The following is a 20764-nucleotide window of genomic DNA, read 5'->3' as shown; positions in this document are numbered from 1 at the left end:
CTCCTGAAACGTATGAATATGTTCTGATGAATGTGAAAAAAATTGTTCTTCAGGGTATTAATATAACACACATCAATCACACCAAATATCTAAAAGTTTTATAATATTCATTTAGAACATCCCTACAATACTCACATTTGAAATACAGTTTTAATTGTAGTTTTTTTTTCCATTCTGACTCTTACTGCAAGTTAAAAGATGGAGTAATTCAACATTTCATGACAATATTATTCTTAAAATGCAGTGCAGACATGTGGTGCCAATCCTGAAAAAACTGTGGCATTACATAAATAGCTGTAGATACTGTGTATATGTCCAGTAATTAAATAAGTTATCATGTGAATTACAGAAAGACTATGTAACTTTTGCTAAACACAAGCCTCTGTGAGTCATTTACTTAAAAAATAACTCTTTAGCAACCTCAATCAAAGCATCGAGAACCAGAACCATGGTGACAGCAGCCTAAACAAGGTATGCTCCTTTCTCACAACTGAGCTACTCACCCTCTGTAAGGCTGTGTGCCATGCACCATGCACTAGATTCTGATTTCAGCCACTGCAATCTCATCATTCAGTCAATAACTGAATCTATGGCTAGGGGTGACGGCTGGAATATTGGTGAATAGTAAGTAAGGAGTTTTACCTTCAGACTCTTCACCACAGCAGTCTGGTGTAGCATCCATGCTATAGCTAATGTGGTACATTACATACATTACATACATCCATCCAATCTCACAATCCATTTTAACTTCACTTCTTCAACTAGTGCAGTGACACCCAAATGTGGAAATCCACCTTGTACTCAAACTCACTCCAGCTCTGCCCCACTATGGAAGAAATGGCAGTCAGGTTAGGAAGATCCTCAATGAGCTCTTTCCAACCACCCCACCACCACCCCTCCTATTTTATCTCAAATACTAAAGTAGTTCCCTTGATGAACCAACCCAAGAGACTTTTTCCTCTACCAGCTGGCTCTTTGCTCGTATATTCGAGGCTGTGAAGGTTTTCAGGTTTTCTGCATGATGAGGAAATTGCCAATATGCTTTCTGGGCTGCAGAGAAGTTTCTGCTATGATACCATCTCTGGCCACGATAAAGTAATAGCAAAGCCAACTTGTATTCAACTCTCTTGATACATCCATGCTCAGAATTGTACATTACATTGGCACCACACGCATGAAACAAATGTCTTATTGTTTTGTGTAGGGTATTTATTTCTTAAACCCCCCCCCCCCCAAAAAAAAAAAAAGAACAACCACTGACTTGGCTATGTGGGGCATCCTAAAAATATTGACACTAACCTAACTACGCATTTGTGGCAGCAAATCCTGTGAGTATAACTGATTTTAGTAAGGTTGCATGTTATTTTGAACTACTTCAACGTTTCATTGGCATCAGGAAAAAAAAAAAAAAAAAAAAATTAAAAAATATATATATATATGTATATATATATATATATATATTTTTTTTTTTATTATTACTATTTCCTTTCAAAAGTTTCATGCTTCATGCTTTAAAGACATGCTAACGTTAAACTGGAAATGCGTTGTAAAGAAGACCTTCCTTGTTTCCTTTTAAATGAACATTTTGTGTGGCCTACAGAGCAATTCAGCAGTGTCTTAGACAAGTATTACAAAGCTGATTCATATGGTATGGCAGCGCATCAGCCCGAGGATGTGGCTGAATGCATTTATCCTACAAAGTGCTACAATGCATAGACAATGGAGTAATTCTTGCTGCAAGGATATATGATGGAGTTGGGCTAGAAATAGTTGTTCGATGCTGTCCTGGAGAGCACAGTGTAGAGCGAAGTAATGGGCAAAAACTGTACTTTTGGTGAATGAAGATTCTTCAAGGGAGATGTCTAAAGGTGATAAAGAAGAAACAAAAGAAACGTTCAAGTTAGATGGATGCAATTTAAAGAAAGGTATCTTTTAGAGGACACAATATTTATATTCATATATTAGTTTTTGTCCAGTTGGGTCAGATAAGTCATGGTAACGCAGAAACTTTCCACTTTGCAATTTGTGAACGAGCTGATGAGATTCGACACACTACTTGATTTGTTTACTTAAAGTGTTTGAGGTTGACAGAGCTGTCCACCTCCTTCTCCCCATTTAGGAAAAAGCAGAGGGGGAGGGGGCTATAAAAAGTTGACCCCATCTCAGTCCCACAGACTCACTTCCAAGCTGGAGCTGCAGCAGCATCTGATCTGTCCGAGCAGCTGTCCTCTCACTGCATCAGCACAACAAATACTTTACATTGCCTGACCTTTTCCTCCTGCATCACTATCCCAACGATGCCCCCACGTCCCTCCGCCCCACACACCCCTTCAACCAGCTCCACTGTGCGCACGCACACACACACACTATATTCCCCTTTACACCACTACTCAACCCCATGCTAGGCCCCTGCCCGCGACACACCCAGCTGACATGTATCCTTCACGCCCATGCAGTTGTATTATTGTCCGTCACATTAGCTGAGAATTGACTGTGACTATTTGTGGCTGGTTCACTGAACATGTATGAGAAACTGAAAATCCTGTTTGGATTTGATGAAGAGACAAAACAATGCAAAGATATGCTCTCTCTGTCAGGTTTTCCTTTAGGGTTAGTTTGTATATTCTTTTGTCTTTGTATATTCTTTTTATATATCTGTTATATACTACTACATGCTTGTCCATATTAACCCTCCAGTCGTGTTTACCTCCTGCCCCTTACTTCAGTGTTCCTGGTCAAAATTGACCGGTTTGTTTTAACTGCTCTTAAATTAGCACAAAAACCATTTTTCACCACCAAATTTTAATGCAACATTCTTCAGCTGTGAACAATGTCTCAAAGTAGTGTTTAACATGAATTTATAGAATTAGACATAAAATAACTGCTGTGAAAATACAAATAGGCACTGAAAATGTATTGCAAAATGAACATGTAATGTAAAAACTAAATGGAAAACCAAAGACCAAACTCAACATGAAGTCGTGTGTGTGTGTGTGTGTGTGTGTGTGTGTGTGTGTGTGTGTGTGCGTGCGTGTGTGTGTGCATGTGAATTCATACATATGAGTGGCATGTGACACTCAGGTCAGAGTGGGCCTTGCAAACATAGGCATCACATTTGCAGCATTTCAGGCTTGTTTTGTTGTCTCTAGGGGCACAGAGCTCTCAGCGCTTCCTTTTCTGCCCATGTCCTTGTTGGGGGAGAGCAGCCAGGGCAGTGGCTGGGGCTGGGGCTTCCACACTCCTAAACAGAGTGGCAGAGGCTGGTGTGCGGGGAATGTGCTGGCACCTTTGAATAAGAGGAGTCACCAAAGCTTTCCCCAGCTCTGCTAGGAAAAGTCTCCTCTTGAAACTTTTCCCCTGATTCCAGGTTGGATCGATGGCTGTCCACACCACATATGCGTTGAAAGGAGACACATCAAGGATGTTGTGGAACAGTGCCACAGGCCAGCGGGCTGTCATTTGCTTGCAGGTGTATGTACCAGTAAGCTGCAATAAAAGGAACAATAAATAAGAGATTGGGAACAATATTGAATCTGTCGTACAAAAAGTGCTTTGATTCACATAAATAAAAATAAAATAAAATGCATGATGGATGAAACTTTACATTACCTTATCAAGGCAGTCAACGCCTCCTTTGTTCTTGTTGTAGTCCTGGATCATAAGGGGCTTCCTGTCCTCTGTGGTGCTGACAGCGGCGTCTTTGTGTAGCAAGCTCATTAGGATGACATTTCTATTCTTCTTGGGAACATATGACACAAGAGTGTGTGTGACAGTGAAAGCAAATTTTGATGAGAGTGCCTCTCTTCCTCTGGTCGATACCAGTGCAGGGGGAAGTTCAGGCTTGTTCTTCCTCACTGTCCCTACCATGGTGAGCTTTCTTTTCAGCAGCTCCTGGCCAAGAACATATGATGTGAAGAAGTTGTCACATGTGATATTATGCCCTTGGAGACTGGTTGTCATGTCCAGCACAACACGCATGCCCTGGTTTTTTCGGCCCTTCCAGCACTGGGTTTCCCCATGTATACCTGAATATTCCAGGCATAGCTGCTCCTGGTGTCACATGCTGCCCAGATCTTTATTCCATATTTCCCTGGTTTGCTTGGAATGTACACCTTGAAGGAACAGTACATAAGTGGTAGGCGCTCCACCCACCTGTCCCAAATGTTCCTGATGGCAGCCAGTTTGTCATTTCGCCAGCGGACAGGTTGTGTATCTCTGTTATCAAATCGAATAATTCTTGAAAGGACATGAAACTGTTGTAAGGACATAATTGCCCGGAATATAGGCCTCCCAGACTCTGCATCCCACAGACTTTTTGTAGCCTCATTGTTTGAGCGATATACTCCAGCTAAAATCAACAGACCTATGTAGGCTTGGAGATCTACCAGGTCGATTTCTCTCCAGGTGTCCCCAAACACACGCTTCCCCTCCAGGTTTGTCATCTCGAGTATAATTCCCTCAAGAGATGGGTTCACATAACAGACACCTGTCTAGTCTGTGTGAAGATATTATACATTGTTTCATCAGGAAGATGGTTACCATGGGAGGATCGGCACATAAGCGCGGGAAAGAGATGTGTACCCGCAAAAGACATTGTTCAGTCTGAAATGTGTGTGTGAGTGAGTGAGTGAGTTGGGGTGGTGTGTATGGGGATGTTTTCTGTCTGATGGATGAATATAGTCTGGATACCCTTTCATTTCCTATGGCGGTCACTTTTGACCGGGAACACCACAGGTGTAACAAGGTTGATTAAAACACTCAAAATTCAGTGAATTCAATGATCATCACTTTTATATGTTCAAGTGCATAGTGTGGAGGTTATCATAAGGCCTTGTGGCAATCAGATGTAAAACACAATATTTATGAGTGTTTTAAGTTGTAAATCGGTCATAATTGACCTGAACACGACAGAAGGGTTAAGAGGAACTCACTGTATTATGTCATCTCTGACATGGTTGGTTACTGCAATGATCTCCTTCTGTCTGGTCTCAAAGTTGGCATTAAACCGTAGCATCAAATTGCTAACTGGAAAACAAATTTGCACTGTTGCTAAAAGCTTTGGTTTTGTGTGTGCTATGCCTCTTACTCCTGGGACACTTCAGTCACACAGGCCTTTCAGTAATGTTGTTAGTCTGTGCTTTCCCTGCTATGACACATCAAACTGCCTGCAATTAAAAACCTATATGATGTTTAACTTGGATGTCAAAGACACCCCAAAAATGACATCTTACTGGATGTGGTAACTCAGTGGGTCCAACTGTGTCAGCACTTTGATGTACATGACATTGTAAGCTGGAAAACAGAATTTAGTGGTCAAAAATAGTAGGGAAGTTATAACTAAAGAGAAATGGACAGTAACAATTATGATGTTGAATGTTGACTTAATTCACTCCAAAAGGTGTTTTAATATCTTTTTCCAGATTAGACTAAATCTTAAGACAATGTGTGCATGTTTATACTGCACTTGATCGAGATCTTTCTCTGTTGTGCTGCACCTTTAAATCAACACAACCTCTCAAACCCAACTTATTATGTGTCAATTGAAGTTCACTCTCTGCTGTAACTTTTGCACAAAGTATTAGAAAATATTATAGTAGCTTTAGTATATTGGATACACTCTCCATGTTTAAATATTTTTTGTATATCCACTCTTGACTGATTCTTTCATCTAAGTATAATAAGCAGGAGTGTTTCAGGTCATTTTGCAGAGACTGAGTTTCACAAAATGTTACGAACAAGGAACGAACACATTAAAGAGCTGTAATGTTATCTGAGTAATTAAAGCATTTTATAACACCAATTAAGAATAACTCGAACCAAGGTGTCACAGACTGGAATAGTTTCCTGTCACACCTTCTAGCCCTGAGAATAAACCATGTAAACAAACTTGTGTCACACTATCAAAATAGCCCGACGGTGTGTAATGCAGAGAAAAGGGACTTGCTTTTGGCTGCAGCTGAAAATCCAATCTCCTAGCAAGCCCGGCCGCAGCTCGTGGAGTCAGGTTTCCTGTCATGAAACTGCTGCATGTCTATTAACACTGACATGTCACTGCTGCAGCAGCCACATGGGACTTATGCTGCACTTAAAAAAAGAGAAAAAAAGGAAGAACTTTCTGACTTAAAAAAAATAAAATTTCTACATAGCTTTCTTAACTTGGAGTTTATAATGCAAATAAATGAATCTACTATATTTGAGCAACATTCAATGTTACTGAAATCATTTGCCCTCAGTAGGAAACCTATATAAAAACTGAACTGCAAACTTGCATTACAATGACATATACAACACCAAAAAAAATAAAAAAGCACCAAAGCCCCATTAGGATTCAGTAAATATATAACAGGTTACAATATACTTTGCCAGCCACATTTAGCATTTTGATGAACAGAAATACACATTCATAAATGCAGAGAAGAGTAAAAAAAGAGGAGAGAGAAGTACTTCATCCAGTGTACCTATTCAAATTAAAAGGGATATAGGACAGTGTCCATCATACACACACCAACTGTTTCTCTAAATGTGGGGTTTGTGCAAGCTTACATGTATGATGAAACATTTTCTTGGTCACCGATGCTCCACGACAAAGCTCATTGTTGTTCCGTCAAAGGAAGGAGGGGCGATGATTCTTGGACCTTGCTGTGTTGTGATGCTTATAACCGGCTTCCTCTCGGAGATTGTTGCACCTCCTCTGGTGGTCACGTGTCCTAAATTCACTGGTAGCTGCAGCGATGCCTGTGCAGCCTCACCTTTTGCGCTGTAATATGTGCTCTCTGCACCTGCTGTACTAGATTCTGGCCTGGGAGTTTTGCCCTTTTTTATTCTGTCTCCACCTGCGTCCTCATAGAGACATGGAGCCTGTGGCAACATTGCCTGAGCTGGAAGAGTGGGTGACGGGATGAAGCTTGGGTAGATCATACAGGTGGGAGCATACGCTCCAGGGCTCAGTGTCAGTGGGGACAAAGAGAGAGGAACAGGGGTGACCGGGGCCACAGGTGAATGGGACATGGGCACATCCATATACTGGCCTGTCTCAGGGTCAAACAGTCGCTTAGTGTTGGGCTGAATGGGAGTATCCACTAGATAATAATGTCCAGTAGTGGGGTCCAAAAGCATCTTGCGCTGGGTTTGTGGGGCTGTGTCTGTTAGAGAGGTAGGTGACATAGATTGGACAGGAGATGAGAAGCACAACATCTGCTGTTGGGTCTGCTGGCCTTTTGTTGCTGCACAGTGATGGTAAATGCTTGTAGCTGGATATTCCATAAATAACGGAAGACTTTTTTGCTCAGGTGTCTTGCCACTTGTGTGGGTTTGATTGACGTTTGAATTCCCCTCCCTTAATACAGGCTCTGGATTTAGCAGTTTGATTTTGTTTGTGTACCCCAGGCCTGGTATGGTTAAATAGTTCTCGGAGTCTGAGCAGCCCTGTGTGACGGTGAGATTATTAGCACTGATTTTGACCTTTCCTTGCTCCACCTGACTGTGTTTGGGGGGCTCTATTTTCACTGACAGTGGAGTCGCAGGCATCTTTGAACTTTCCATAGACGATGGTGTCTGCAGAGCAGGGCTTTGCAGAACAGAGTTATTCACTGAACTAATACTGACATGTGCCTTATTGCCATTGCCAAAGTGAAGGATACTCTTGTTACTAAAGGTTTTACTTTTCTGTGGTTGTGGTTTAAAAATGTCATTGTTAAACGGCACATGTATGATGTTCACTGCTGCTTTTCCTTCCTGTGGTTTCCCTGTTTTTGTGGTATTTGTCAGAGACTGGGGGATCCTGTCAATGTTTTCTGCCTTCTGCTTGTCTGTTACCTGCTCCTCTCTGGCAATGAGTGAAAGCACGTGGCTGTCTCTGATGGGTTGTGGAGCCTGGGATTTACGTTTCCATTCATTTCTATCGAAGACATAAAGCTGCTCCATTGTTTTGACTGCAGCTCTAAGCTTCTCTAGCGCAGCCTGATTGGGTACAGTAGGCTCACTTTTCCTGTCAACTGTCTCTGCTGCAAACTTTTCCTGCCTCTGTTTTGCCAACTTACTTTCAACGTTTGTTTGGATTTCTGATTGGTCAGGTTGTTGTTGTTTGGATACAATAGGTGCCACTCTGTGAGTTGTGCACTGTAATAAGGCATTTTCAGTTTGGGATGTTTCAGATGGGACGCCTGTCTCTGTTTGTTTCTGTGACACCTCATTTGTCTCTGATTTAGCGTTAGTTTTAATAGAGTGACATTTAATTACAATTGGAGATGGTGATACGTGTTTAACCAGTTCCTTTTTGGTCTTTTCCTCAAGTTTCTCAACAGCTGTGGAACATTTACTCTCATTATTACCCAAATATGAACTTTTTACCAATTTACGTACATCTCTAACATGATATATGGGTGTTTGCAGCTTGCATTTGGTGTCCCTTATGTCTCTAACAGTGAAGTTTGGAATTTTTTCTGTCACAGATATAAGGCTGCATTTAGAATCAGCTGCTGCCCTGAATGTGTTTACAGTGTTGTATCTGATTTTAGGGGTTAACAGGTTGGCAATGTTCAGTGTACAGCCTTTGTTTTCATTCACACTTCTCAGGCATATTTTTATCTCCTTCTGGTTTTCATCTTTGCCTATCTTTCCATGATAGCCTGTTTTGAACTCTCTCTCACTTTTCTGTGGGACAACAGGTGTGCCTGTAGAAGGTGGAATAAGCTGGCAGCTGGGAACAAACAGCCGTTTTTCCAGCACACTGCTGGTTTCCAAATCTTCCCTTGCTGTGGTCTGTGGCTCACTGACAGGTTGGGGCTCAGCCTCCCTCCCGGCTTCTGGCTCATCTGCTTTCAGTGAATTAAATGCACTAGACTTGCTGTGGCTGAGCGCTGCCTTTGGAAGTTCACCAAAGTCATCCAGTACTTTGTTGCCTTTCTGCTCCTCGGTGGGCTCACAGGAGCTGGCCCTGCTGCCCTCCTGGTGTTGGTCATCAGCAGAATTAAAAGTGAATCCCGAGCCGGACTGCGAGGTTTGCGTTCGCAAGACCCTTCCCAGGATCATGTCCGGAGAGAGTGCCGCGTGTGTGTCACAAATTTCACCCCTCTCCATTTTACGCTCCTGTTCGAACTGCATCTTTTTGGAAATCACATTTTTTAACAGACTTGACGCAAAAATCGCCCTTTTGTGCGTGTCCCCCATGCTTTCTGTGGGGTGAGATTGACTCTCAAACCCCAATCTCCCTATAAACTCGTTAGAGCGGGTGTTCTTGGAGCAGTGTGGACTTTTGCCTCCTTCATGCGACTCGACGTTATAGCGGAAATTCAGCGTCACTCCGTGATGCTTTGGCTGAACCGGATCTTTCGGTTCGATCTTTCTGCTGGAAGAGGAATCCTGTTGGGAAGTTTGTCTCTTATTTTGTGCGTACATTTTGCTTTGTGGCGCTTTCATGCCGATGAGGAACTTACCATGCCTCTTACTGTCCACACTCTTATTCATTTCCAGTCTTGCGCTAGAAGTTTTGTGTGCAATTACGCTCCGCTCCCTTCTCTGGGATATATTTCCATAATTCCAGTCCACATAGGCCGACCACTTATTTAGCCCATATTCCGACATGGAAGACTCACTGGAAGTGCTAAGATGAATGGCATCGAAGTATGGGCATGCCAAGCTCCGGAAAGACTTGGCAGTTAAATTACGCACCTCTTTATCGGCGTCATCCAGCTCACTGATGGAGCTGGACGCTCCACTGGAATACTCATTAATATCTTTCCGTCTCAGTTTGGTTGCCAGGTGCTGACGGCCAGGAGCAGGGATGAAATACTGCCCACTGTCGCCCAGAGGCTCCGCTCTAGCGCCAGAGTTCACAAAGGAGAAGTTTCCCCCCTCACCAAAGTACGTGGTGTAACTGCGGGTGGTGTTGTCAAAGACCTCGGCTGGTTCGTTCACCGCTCTGGATGAGGTTTTTATCGACACATGAATTTTCCCCTCATTTCCATCATCGCAAATCTGGTTTTTGCACACGCTCTCGTCAGAGCTGGCGCATTTGTCCGAGTCGCACAGGTCGCTTTCCTCCTCCTGCTCAGTGCTGACAGCCGCTCCGCCGAGATCCGGCAGCGCTTTGGGCTGACTCTGGCCCTCCAAGATCAGAGTACCCTCCTGCGTCTCGTCGCTTTCAAAAGAGGCGTAATCCACAAAGGAATAGACCAAGTTGTCGTCTTCGAAGTCCCAACAGGTCCCTCGGCCCAGGTCGTAATCTACGTCGTGGTCGAGCTCTGTCAGCTGGATTTCGTGCGTGGTGATATAGTGGGACTCGTCCTCCACGCTGTCGCAGCAGCAGTGGTCGGACAGGACTCCGTCGTCGGACTCCGTCTTGCTGTTCAGATACATGTCCGTGCACTGGAGCTCATCGCTCTCACTGCATACTGGCTCGCTGAAGTCACTGGGCTCCAGCTCTGCCTGCAGCTGCCGGTCATCCTCTGAGCCCGAATCCGGGTTGGGAAGTTTGGTCAGAGAGTCCAGTCGAGGCTCAACCGGGACGGTGTCCCGCTTGTCCTCTATCCCCGGCTTTGAGCCGTCGCATTTGATCACAGAGAGCTGGTTTCCCTCGCCGGTAAAAGTAACCTTCACTGTTCTCGCCCCGTCTGGTTTCATATCCAGATCCACATAGTTGGACTCGTCACTTTTTATCCCTTTGGCATTGTCCTTCTTATTTTTGTCCTCTGGGAGCAGCTTCCTGTGAAGTCCAGTGTCATTTAGGTAAGTGAGAGTTTCCTCCGCTGCTTCCATTTAGTCCTTTCTTACCGCCAGGTGGTCCTCTATTGCGATGTTGTCCTGACACGGGACTGGAGAACTCTGAGGAGCTTGAGACACTGGAGTGCGGAGGGGGTGGGGGGGGGGGGTTCATGAGGGTGAGAGAGAGCGAAAGAGGGGACGGTGAGAGAGAGAGGGCCATGACGGCAGGAGAGAGAGAGCAAGGAGAGTGAGGCGGATGAGGGAGAGAGGGGAGGGTGAGAGAGAGAGAGAGAGAGAGACGTGTGGGGAAAACTCCTCTGATGATTTCTCTCTTGCTTCGAGGTTGTTGTCTTCCACTTTGTGTGTACATTTTGTGGATGGGAGTAAAAATAATGAGATTCAGCACCTTTCCTGAACGAACAGCTCCCCTGTCTTTAGGCTCCATTAAAATGACCATAATAAGGAGTGCTGTTCAGCAATCTGTTGGGTCTCTTTAAATAATTTTACAAAGAGTTTGGTCTAGACCTGCTCTATATGTAAAGTGCCTTGATGTAACTTTGTTATGATTTGGCGCTATATAAATAAATAAATAAAGTATGATGGTCAAGTTTGTGATCCACATTGTCTTGATTTTAGTCTGAAAATGTCTATGTCTAAGCTGCTTGAAGTCAAAAAAGTTGTAACTGCGTTCAGTCATTTATTGTGAGGGGCAGACATGAAGGAGATCCTGCAGCTTCATCAGGAGCTTATACATGTTAAAATTAGAAGTTCAGTTCAAGTGCAAGGCCTTTGATTAGCCTGCATCAGAACCAAGGGTTTCCCCTACAACTATTAAACCGAGTCATCAGTGAGTGAAACATTTCGCAAACATACCGCATTTTTCGCGCTATAAGGCGTAGTTAAAATGCTTGAATTTTATCAAAAATCTGCAGTGCGCCTTATGTATGAATTCTTGTTGTGCTTACTGACCTAGAAACAATTTTGTGCGGTACACTGCGCTCCAAAATATGTCAAAATTGTTTAGTGCGATTTTGGTTAGCGACGAAGCAGCTCCGCTTGATGGATTGTCGGAGCATTCCCAGCTGACACAGGGACGTTGTTAACGTTGTTCCTTGGTTGGATATGGGTTGCAACGTCAGACAACGTTAGATAACTAATTATGTAGTGCTGGCAACCAACCATTATCCAGCATTTAGTCTGTGTTACCTTACTAAAATTAGACGTCAAGCCAACGTTAGGTTTTTAACTTTAACTTATCAAGTCATACATCTTGCTGCATCAGGATAATAATCTGTGTCAACCAAGTCTTCTTTTTCTCACAGTTGACACAAATACAATATTCTGCAATAAAAAAAATGCAGAAACTTAGCCTTATAGTGTTAGCTGACAGAAGAATTCACCAGCACTCTGTCCACACAGCTGCTTGCCATCAACAGTGAGAAATATTCACCGTCAGCTGGCGCCACTGCTGAAATAATTTACTATAAATTCATATATCCCTCTGTAGATGTACTGTGTGATCTGTGTCACTCCTTTCAATCTACCCAGAGATCATTGCACCTTCTGACCTCGGGGTCAGGTTGGGGTTTGTATCTTAAAAAATTAGGTGTTTGAAAAGGATGTTCGGTAGCAGGTAAAACAATGACTGAGACTGTAATTGCAGAGAAATTATTCAGTTTTGGAACTCTAACCCTGTTTTAGTGTTGAAGACACAAATGTTGCCTCTGGATAGGACAGATCGGTGGTATGCAGTAGGGAGGGGTTGGGCCAACAGTTGCTCCATGTGGAGGGCACACTGACAGCACTATCAAGGACAGAGGCTACTAGTATAAAGCCTTCGTCAGATCTTTAATCCTACTTTTACCTTCAGTGTCATTAACGTGCTGTAAATTCTCAGAAATCTTTTTTTTTTTTTTTCAGCATTAGTGGAAGCAAGTGCTGCACTTCAGCTCAAGTTTGAGATTGAGTGTTTATTGCTTTATACTTTTTGCCACTTTTCATAGCATATTTCTCCACAAAACATGATTTTGACAGCTGTGGTTACTTGTCACTGTATGGATTAAACATATGAATAATAAAAATCATTTGGAGCACTGAATTTAGCAGTTTCTATCTCCTTTTTGGCTAATCTCAATTTACAGACTGAATTTAAGACTGAATCTGTTTGTGTTTTTTTGTTTGTTTGTTTCTTTTTATTCCAGCAACTGCTAAATCTCTCCAACTTTTTAAAAACATAACTGTTTCAGGCCAATTTGGTAAAATGGTCTAGTATTTCATGAAAAAACAAAAATTGGACAGATCCACAAAGGAGGTACGATCCCCTGTGTTGGGAACTACTGGACCAAAATAAAGAAATTGATATCAAGCTGTTAAAATTTGCCTCAGCCAACTATCAGTTAGAGTATTCGTGGTCAGGTGCAATAATATTTACAACCTAATAATGTCATAGATTTAGAAATGGTATACAAAAGGATAGCAAACTCTACTGGAGTTCTACTGGAGTGATGACGAGCATGTTTCCAAAAGATATTCCCCCATTTTGGGTTTAATTACAGAGTTATTATTGTCTAACATTGTTGTGTTTGATTGGTTAAAGATTGAATTATAGTGACTGGGAAGGTCAAAACGTTTGATTCGCATAATTTTCCCACTCCTGAAACCATTCAGTCAGCATTGTCAATGTGGAAGATGTAATTTTCATCAGAGGATAAAGATGGTGACATAGAACAACTTTGTATTAATTTCCACCACACACTGATGCACTTGTTGATTGGGGATAACTTAATTTCCTCATCGCTGTAGATTGTGCATAAGAAACTTGCTATAACATCACATTCTACAGTGCATCTGTGTTGTTACCTTTCTTCGTTAAATTATTCTTTTCATTTAATCACCCATCTATGCATGGTATCACTTTTATGTAAAGAAAGTACTTCAGTATTTTTGTTTAAGTTTAATTTATAACCTTTACTTGTAGCAGAGTGTTTTTTTTACCTTAGTGTATAAGTGCATTTACTAAGTGAAGAAGTGAATACTTTCTCATCTAAGCATTTGCCTAATAGATGAAGCCTGTGAGCATCTTTACTGCCGAGCTAAGATAAGAAACATTAAACTACTAAGGGTCATGACTCAAGGTTGGATTTCACATCATCAAATTATACCTAAAATTAAACTGGATCACAGCACTTTAATACCATCAAATATTTTCTGCAAGGTAATCCTCTTACTCAAAGGTTTAAATTATTTTTGTAAACATCATGCAATTATTATACCAACACATCTGTAGATACATTGTGGCAGTCCTGCTGGGGAAATGTGCAGAAAAGCAGTGCACATGTGGTATTTATTTCGTCAAAGACTGAGCTATTAAAGTTTGTGTAGACTAATGAACGCATACAGGTTAACTGCGCTCCACAAAGCTGATAAATTTAGGAAGCTATTTAAAATGGGGACGTGACTCCCACAAGCATGTTGAGATCAGTTTCTTATAGTGACTACATAAAAAAACAGCAGGTGTTAAATCATGAGCACCATTAATCAAAGCCACCAACAGTCCATGTAAAGACCTTCTCAACCCTTGCTCTCACTGTCACTCATCAGATGTTAATGCAGTCGCTGCTTTTAAAAATAACTGCAGAATTGTAACATGGAAAATCTCCTGGTGTTAACTAGTGTTGATTTTATATTGAAAGCTGACAACTGCTGGTCAGACTCTTACAGTATGCAGTTATTATCAGCGTTCAAGGGGCTTTGACTTTACAATAGTTCAGGGTCAAAATATCAAATCCTTTACTTCAGAAAAATTCATTCATCACATTGAATGTTACAGATTCAAATCAATAATCCGAATATTATCAACAAAGTAATTCAGAGTGTGTTGTAGATTATGAAGAAATAATAAATAAAAAAATAAAAAATAAGGTTTTATTCACCTCAAGAGTATAGAACTAACAATTTCATCTTTAAAGTTGGGGTCTGGGGTATAGGGTAAGATAAATAGTTAACTTACAAATTGTAAGATAGAAAATATGTGTATGCAATGTAAAAAAAATAATAAAAAAATATTTAATATTTAATTTGTGTGTGTGAAATGACACTCTGAATTAAAGCTTTGTAAGGTGGTTTCAACACCACCTGTAAGGAAATTAACATAATTAAAGTAATTAAAGTATAAATGACTGTCAACACAGAACACAGCCTGCGTCATTCCACACAAAATTGTGTGATATGTGTTTTTTGTCAGGTTTTGCCATCTAGGAGTGACAGTGTATTTGTGATACTGACCTCTGAGCTTTCTCCAGCTTCTGAGTGGGAACTGGAGAAGTTTGACAGCTTGAACACCTGCTGTGAGGCAGTCACCAGTAGCAAGATGCTGCACTTCTCCAGGTTACCCCCACACTCCACACCCCAACTCCAGCCCAAATGGTTCAAAGGGTAAAAGGTTGACTTTGGATTTGAAAGTGTCATATGTGAGCTAGTTTACTGCATGTAAGGGATTAGAGGGTCACCCTAAACCCCTGATAATGACAATTTAGTTAAGAAAGATAAATGATTACTGGGGCTATTTAGCTCAGTATATTGACTACCTGCTAAAATCATAATAATCACAGATGTGATGAAGCGGCACATCAACAGAGACATTTATGACTGAACGAAGCCAAAGTCTCAAGTTTGTACAATACAGGAAAATGTCACAGCTCTGTTCTCCTGGTTCCACTCTCCCTGCCTCTGCTTCCCTCCACCTCTCAGCCACGCCCCCTCATCAGCTCAACTCCACTCACCTGGTTGCACAGCTGCTGCCTCTCATCAGCCTGGCATATAAACTCCTCCAGCACGCTAACTTCTCGCCAGGTTGTTCTACTATGAGACACCAGCGTGCCTTCTTCGCCTGAGCTCCTGGTGCCGACCATGCCAGGCTCCGGACACGAAGTGTCGGCGGCTTCATTCGAAGGACAGAGCTTTACGGGTCCGAGGATGCACGCCTCCATCCTCGTTCCAGCGGCCGGGTTGAACTCATCCCCGTCCCCAAGCCAGATAGCCAGAGACAATTTTTTTTTTTTTTTTTTTTGGGGGGGGGGGCTACCAGCCTGACGTGTGAACTGAACGCTAAGCTAAGACTCCTGTTAACTGCTGTGAAAATAAAGGTCATTACCAACTGTTCCTGAGCTCTGGAGTGCTGCATTTGGGTTACATACACTGTATGAGGCAATAAGTTTGCTAATTTCACTTTTCTTAAACATGCTTAGTATTACTTTGGATTAAACTTGAATAGTTTAACAGTCCTTTTATAAGTCAGTTTAACTGAATTTGGTTATTTGTTCTTTTGTCTAACAGGCTATGTAAGTTATGTTTAGTACTGGGGTACTGTAGCTTTAAGACTGCAGCCTCGCACGTTGGCAGTAGTGGGGTCGTGACCTGAAATTAGTATTGAACCCCAGTTTTTTTTTTTTATCATGCTTGTGTAACCTGCTTGTCATGCCTTGTACAGGGTAGAAAGAACGCTTTTTTTTTGGGTGGATTACTGTGACACGTGGAATAAAAGTTTTTTTTTTTTTTTTTTTTTTTTTCTTTCTTTTCTTTCAACTTAACCTGGACGTCGAGTGGATTATTAACAGTGCATGGGCATGTGCAAAGCCAAAACTCCTGCTAGACAACTTTGCTGTTACATTTGTAAGAAAACCCTATCCTGGTGGTTTTTACCTATGGCCTGAGAGCACTTTGGAATTCGTGGACCTTGGAAATGAAAGGAATGGCTCAGCAGCTGCTATTGTAAGGAGCTAACGTTTGGACTGAATGCTAATAGCTAAGCTAATTAGCCAGAACGATCCGCTAACGACTCGCGGACCACGTGTGAATGACTCGTGGATGATCCGTGGACAACTATCCTTTGTGTGTGTGTGTGCTTTGGAAAAGCACGTTGATGCCTCAAGCAAACAGTGGCTAGCAAGTGGAGAGGCTAATCTTGTATTGGAATCATGGAGGAACATACAGATACAGCCACATTGGAAAAATGGCAACCTAAACCTACAGAAAAAGGTTTGGAAGATGCATTACAGAGGAAAATAAGTGCAAGGAAAGCCACACTGTCTCACGTTACAGCAAAAAGGAATACGATGGTTAATTTAATGGATGATTGCAATTTAGAAGAAGTCAAGACCAGGTTGGTGGATGGTTTCAACAAGCTCTTTGGAGAGTTTTGTGAGCTGAACATTTGTGTTAAAAGGTTGTTTCAGCAAGTTGCCACAAAAGAAGAGATGAACTATGATCAAGAGAAGTGGTTTCAACCAAGGGCTGATTCATTAAAGGGCTTCACTGATCAAGTTGAAGATTGGATAAAGGATGTTCACAGACGTATGGAGGAAGCAAAGGAGGCTAATGAGAACATCAATCTGTCTGATAGCACCTCAAAAGTATCGTCTAAAAAGTCCAAGAAGTCCAAGGCAAGTTCTGGTCATTCATCAGCTTCTTCAGCATGCTTAAAAGCGGAACTGGAAAGGGCTGCTCTTTTGGCAAAGGCAGCTACACTGAAAAAGAAGGAAGCCTTGAATAAACAAGAAGTGAAGCTCAAGGCTGAGAAAGAGGAGTTTGAGCTTAAGACTACTTTAGCCGCTTCAGATGCTAAACTGGAATCAAATGAGATTTATTTGTATAGCGCCAAATCATAAAAGAGTTACATCAAGGCACTTTACATATAGAGCAGGTCTAGACCAAAGTCTTCATAAATGTATTTAAAGAGACCTAACAGATCCCCCAATGTGCAAGCACTTGGCAACAATGGCAAGGAAAAACTTCCTTTAAGAGGCAGAAACCTCGAGCAGAACCAGGCTCGGGGGGGCGGCCATCTGCCTCGACCGGTTGGGTTGAGAGTGGAAGAGAGAGAGAGGATAGGCATTGGGGGGGAGGTGTAGGCAGTAACATGTTGCTGCATGAAGTTCATGGAGTTGAGCTGTAGTACAGAATTCATGAAATATGGGACCAGCAGGTGTTGCAGGAACATGGGATGCCGATGAGTCACCACCTGAAGGATGAGGACAGGGAGAGAGAGGAGAGGAACTGGGAGAGACAGAGACTTTGGCAGAACATGGTTATTAAATGCAGTATAAATGCTTAGAACTGGGTGAAACTGTGTTTTTAAGAAGGATGGTTCTTATCAGTGCATGCAAGGGGGGAGGAAAGGAGAGCAAGCGAGAGGGAGGGAGAGAGAAAGAGAGAGAGGGGGAGAGAGGGTGACAGGGAGAAACAGACAGCGAGAGAGAGAGAAACAGAAAGAGAAGCTCAGTCCTTCCCCCAGCAGCCTAGGCCATTTGAGTACAGTGAACTCATTGTCATGTTCAAGAAACCAGTCTGAGATGATTCCAGCTTTATGACATGGCGCATTATTATGCTGAAAGTAGCCATCAGAAGTTGGGTACATTGCGGTCATAAAGGGATGGACATGGTCAGCAACAATACTCAGGTAGCCTGTGGCGTTGCAAAGATGCTCAATTGGTACCAAGGGGCCCAAAGAGTGCCAAGAAAATATTCCCCACACCATTACACCACCACCACCAGCCTGAACCGTTGATACAAGGCAGGATGGATCCATGCTTTCATGTTGTTGACGCCAAATTCTGACCCTACCATCCGAATGTCGCAGCAGAAATCGAGACTCATCAGACCAGGCAACGTTTTTTCCAATCTTCTATTGTCCAATTTCGATGAGCTTGTGCAAATTGTAGCCTCAGAAAGCTGCCCGACTAACTTGTTTTATGTGAGGGACAAAGGACATGTCCTGATCAAAAATTACTCCAAGGTTTCTTACAGTGGAGCGGGAAGCCAAAGTGATGCCGTCCAGACTGATGAGATGGTTAGATAGTATTTTTCTGAGGTGTTTAGGGCCGAGTACAATAACTTCTGTTTTGTCAGAGTTTAGAAGTAAAAAATTTCCAGTCATCCAGACTTTTATGTCTTCAAGACATCCCTGCAGTCTGACTATCTGAGTGACTTAATTTGGCTTCATTGATAGGTACAGCTGAGTATCGTCTGCATAACAGTGGAAGTTGATGCTGTGTTTCCTGATAATGTTGCCTAGAGGAAGCAGATAAAGCGTTCTGTCTACGATCCTTTGGGGATCTTGGCTCCGGTGGTTCTGCCTGCAAAAAAGATCTTGCAAGAGCTCTGTCAGTTAAAGCTCAGCTGGGATGACATGATTCCGGATCATATTGCACAACAGAGGTTGAATTGGATCAAAGAACTGCAATTGATTGCTGATTTTGGGATTGATCGATGCTTCAAGCCAGCCCATTTTGGAGAGGCTACACATGCTCAGATGCAAAATTTTTGTGACGCCAGTGCCAGCTATGGCACGGTTACCTACGTGGTTCAGCACAACAGCAAAGGTCAAGTCCATATCGCGTTTGTTATGGGAAAGGCTAGGGTTACCCCACTCAAGAACACCACCATCCCACCCCTGGAATTAACAGCGGCAACTATGGCAGTGCGCGTGGACAGATTGTTAAGGAAGGAACTGGAGCTACAGCTCACAAATTCAGTGTTTTGGACAGACAGCACAGCTGTGCTCAAGTACATTAACAACAAAATAACAAGATTCCGGACGTTCGTAGCCAATAGAGTAGCGGAAATTCGGAAGGTGTCTACAGGATCTCAATGGAGGCATGTCAGCACACACTTAAATCCTGCTGATTACGCATCAAGAGGACAAAGTGGATGTGTTTGTGCAAAACCAAGCCTGGATCTCTGGACACGACTTTCTCACCCAGTCGTCTGACAACTGGCCAGAGAACCCTGACCGTCTGACAGATCTCAGCGCTGCTGATCCAGAGATCAAGAAAAGTGCCACCATAAACGCTCTTGCAGCAGGAGAAATGGTTGATGTGATGCAGAAGAGTACTACTCTTCGTGGATGCGCCTTAAGAAAGCCGTAGCATGGATCCTTAAGGTGAGGAACACATTGCTTTCCATGGTCAAGAAAAGAAAGGAGCAAAGAGAAGCCATTGCACTGTCTGAAACTGACAAAGATCAACAGGAACGGTAGTTGCACAAGTTCATGGCGAATACAAGGCAAGTATCACAGTGGATGATTTGAAAGAGGCTGAAGGTGAGATCGTACGCCACTGCCAGAAAAAAGGATTCCAAGAAGAAATCACCTCCCTTAAAAAGGGTGAACCCATCAAGAGGAGTAGCCACATATACAAGCTAAACCCAATTCTTCAAGACGGCATCCTTAGAGTCTAAGGACCTTCGAGTGTCAGAGCTCATCCTTCAAGAGATCCACAACAACGTAGGTCACAGTGGACGCAGCCATGTCCTATCCAAGCTACGTCTGAAATACTGGATTCCCAACGTCATTTCAACTATTAGAAGAGTCCTGTCCAGGTGCCTGGTGTGTCGACGGCTGCATGGTGCTGCTGGGCAGCAACAAATGGCAGACCTGCCACGAAACAGAATCTTACCTGACGAACCACCGTTCACTCGAACTGGTGCGGTCCTTTTGAGGCGAAGCGAGGAAGAGCTACTGTGAAGAGGTACGGTGTCATCTTCACCTGCTTAGCCAATCGGGCCATCCACTTAGAAGTGGCAGCTTCACTTGACACAGACTCCTTCATTAATGCTCTTCGACAGTTCATTGCGCAAAGAGATGCCACCCTCAAGACACAGAATCTGGATGAGGAAAGCCTCCAAACATTCCTGTGTGAAGCAGAGGCCATTATTAATGGGCGACCCATTACCACCCCTTCCAGTGATCCCAATTACCTCTAGGCGCTCAGCCCAAATCACCTGCTACTATTGAGGACCAAGCCGTATCTACCTCCCGGACTTTTCCAGAAGGAAGACCTGTATGCACGTTGAAGGTGGAAGCAGGTCCGATACATGGTGGAGCTTTTTTGGAAACGTTGAGTGAGAGAATACCTGCCAGAGCTCCAGATGTGCCATAAGTGGTCTCAGGTGTCTCGTAACTTCGTGCCAGGGGACATTGTTTTGCTGGTGGATGATACTGCACCGAGAAACTCATGGGTCATTGGCAAGGTCCTTGAGGCAATGCCAGATGAACATGGACTTCGCC

The 20764-nt window shown here is 42.9% G+C and overlaps 1 protein-coding gene and 1 pseudogene across 1 annotated transcript; both read right to left on the bottom strand.

The window, feature by feature from the left end:
• Positions 1-1603: 1603 nt before the first annotated feature.
• LOC115046370 (uncharacterized protein C4orf54-like) lies at positions 1604-10769 on the bottom strand. The gene is made up of 2 exons (XM_029506697.1): positions 6544-10769; positions 1604-1862 (listed from the first exon to the last, which is right to left on the bottom strand). Exon 1 carries the CDS (start codon positions 10753-10755, stop codon positions 6568-6570), a length of 4188 nt encoding a protein of 1395 aa, XP_029362557.1. The 5' UTR covers positions 10756-10769; the 3' UTR covers positions 1604-1862; positions 6544-6567.
• LOC115046380 (piggyBac transposable element-derived protein 4-like) lies at positions 3155-4460 on the bottom strand (annotated as a pseudogene).
• Positions 10770-20764: the final 9995 nt, after the last annotated feature.

The sequence above is a fragment of the Echeneis naucrates genome, chromosome 1 (assembly GCF_900963305.1).
Source record: "Echeneis naucrates chromosome 1, fEcheNa1.1, whole genome shotgun sequence".
Classification (NCBI taxonomy): Eukaryota; Metazoa; Chordata; class Actinopteri; order Carangiformes; family Echeneidae; genus Echeneis; species Echeneis naucrates.
This window is presented reverse-complemented; position numbering and strand designations above follow the sequence as displayed.

What these genes read in the sequence shown, in the direction of transcription:
- LOC115046370 (XM_029506697.1), bottom strand. Translation starts at nt 10,755, where the DNA reads ATGGAAGCAGCGGAGGAAACTCTCACTTACCTAAATGACACTGGACTT.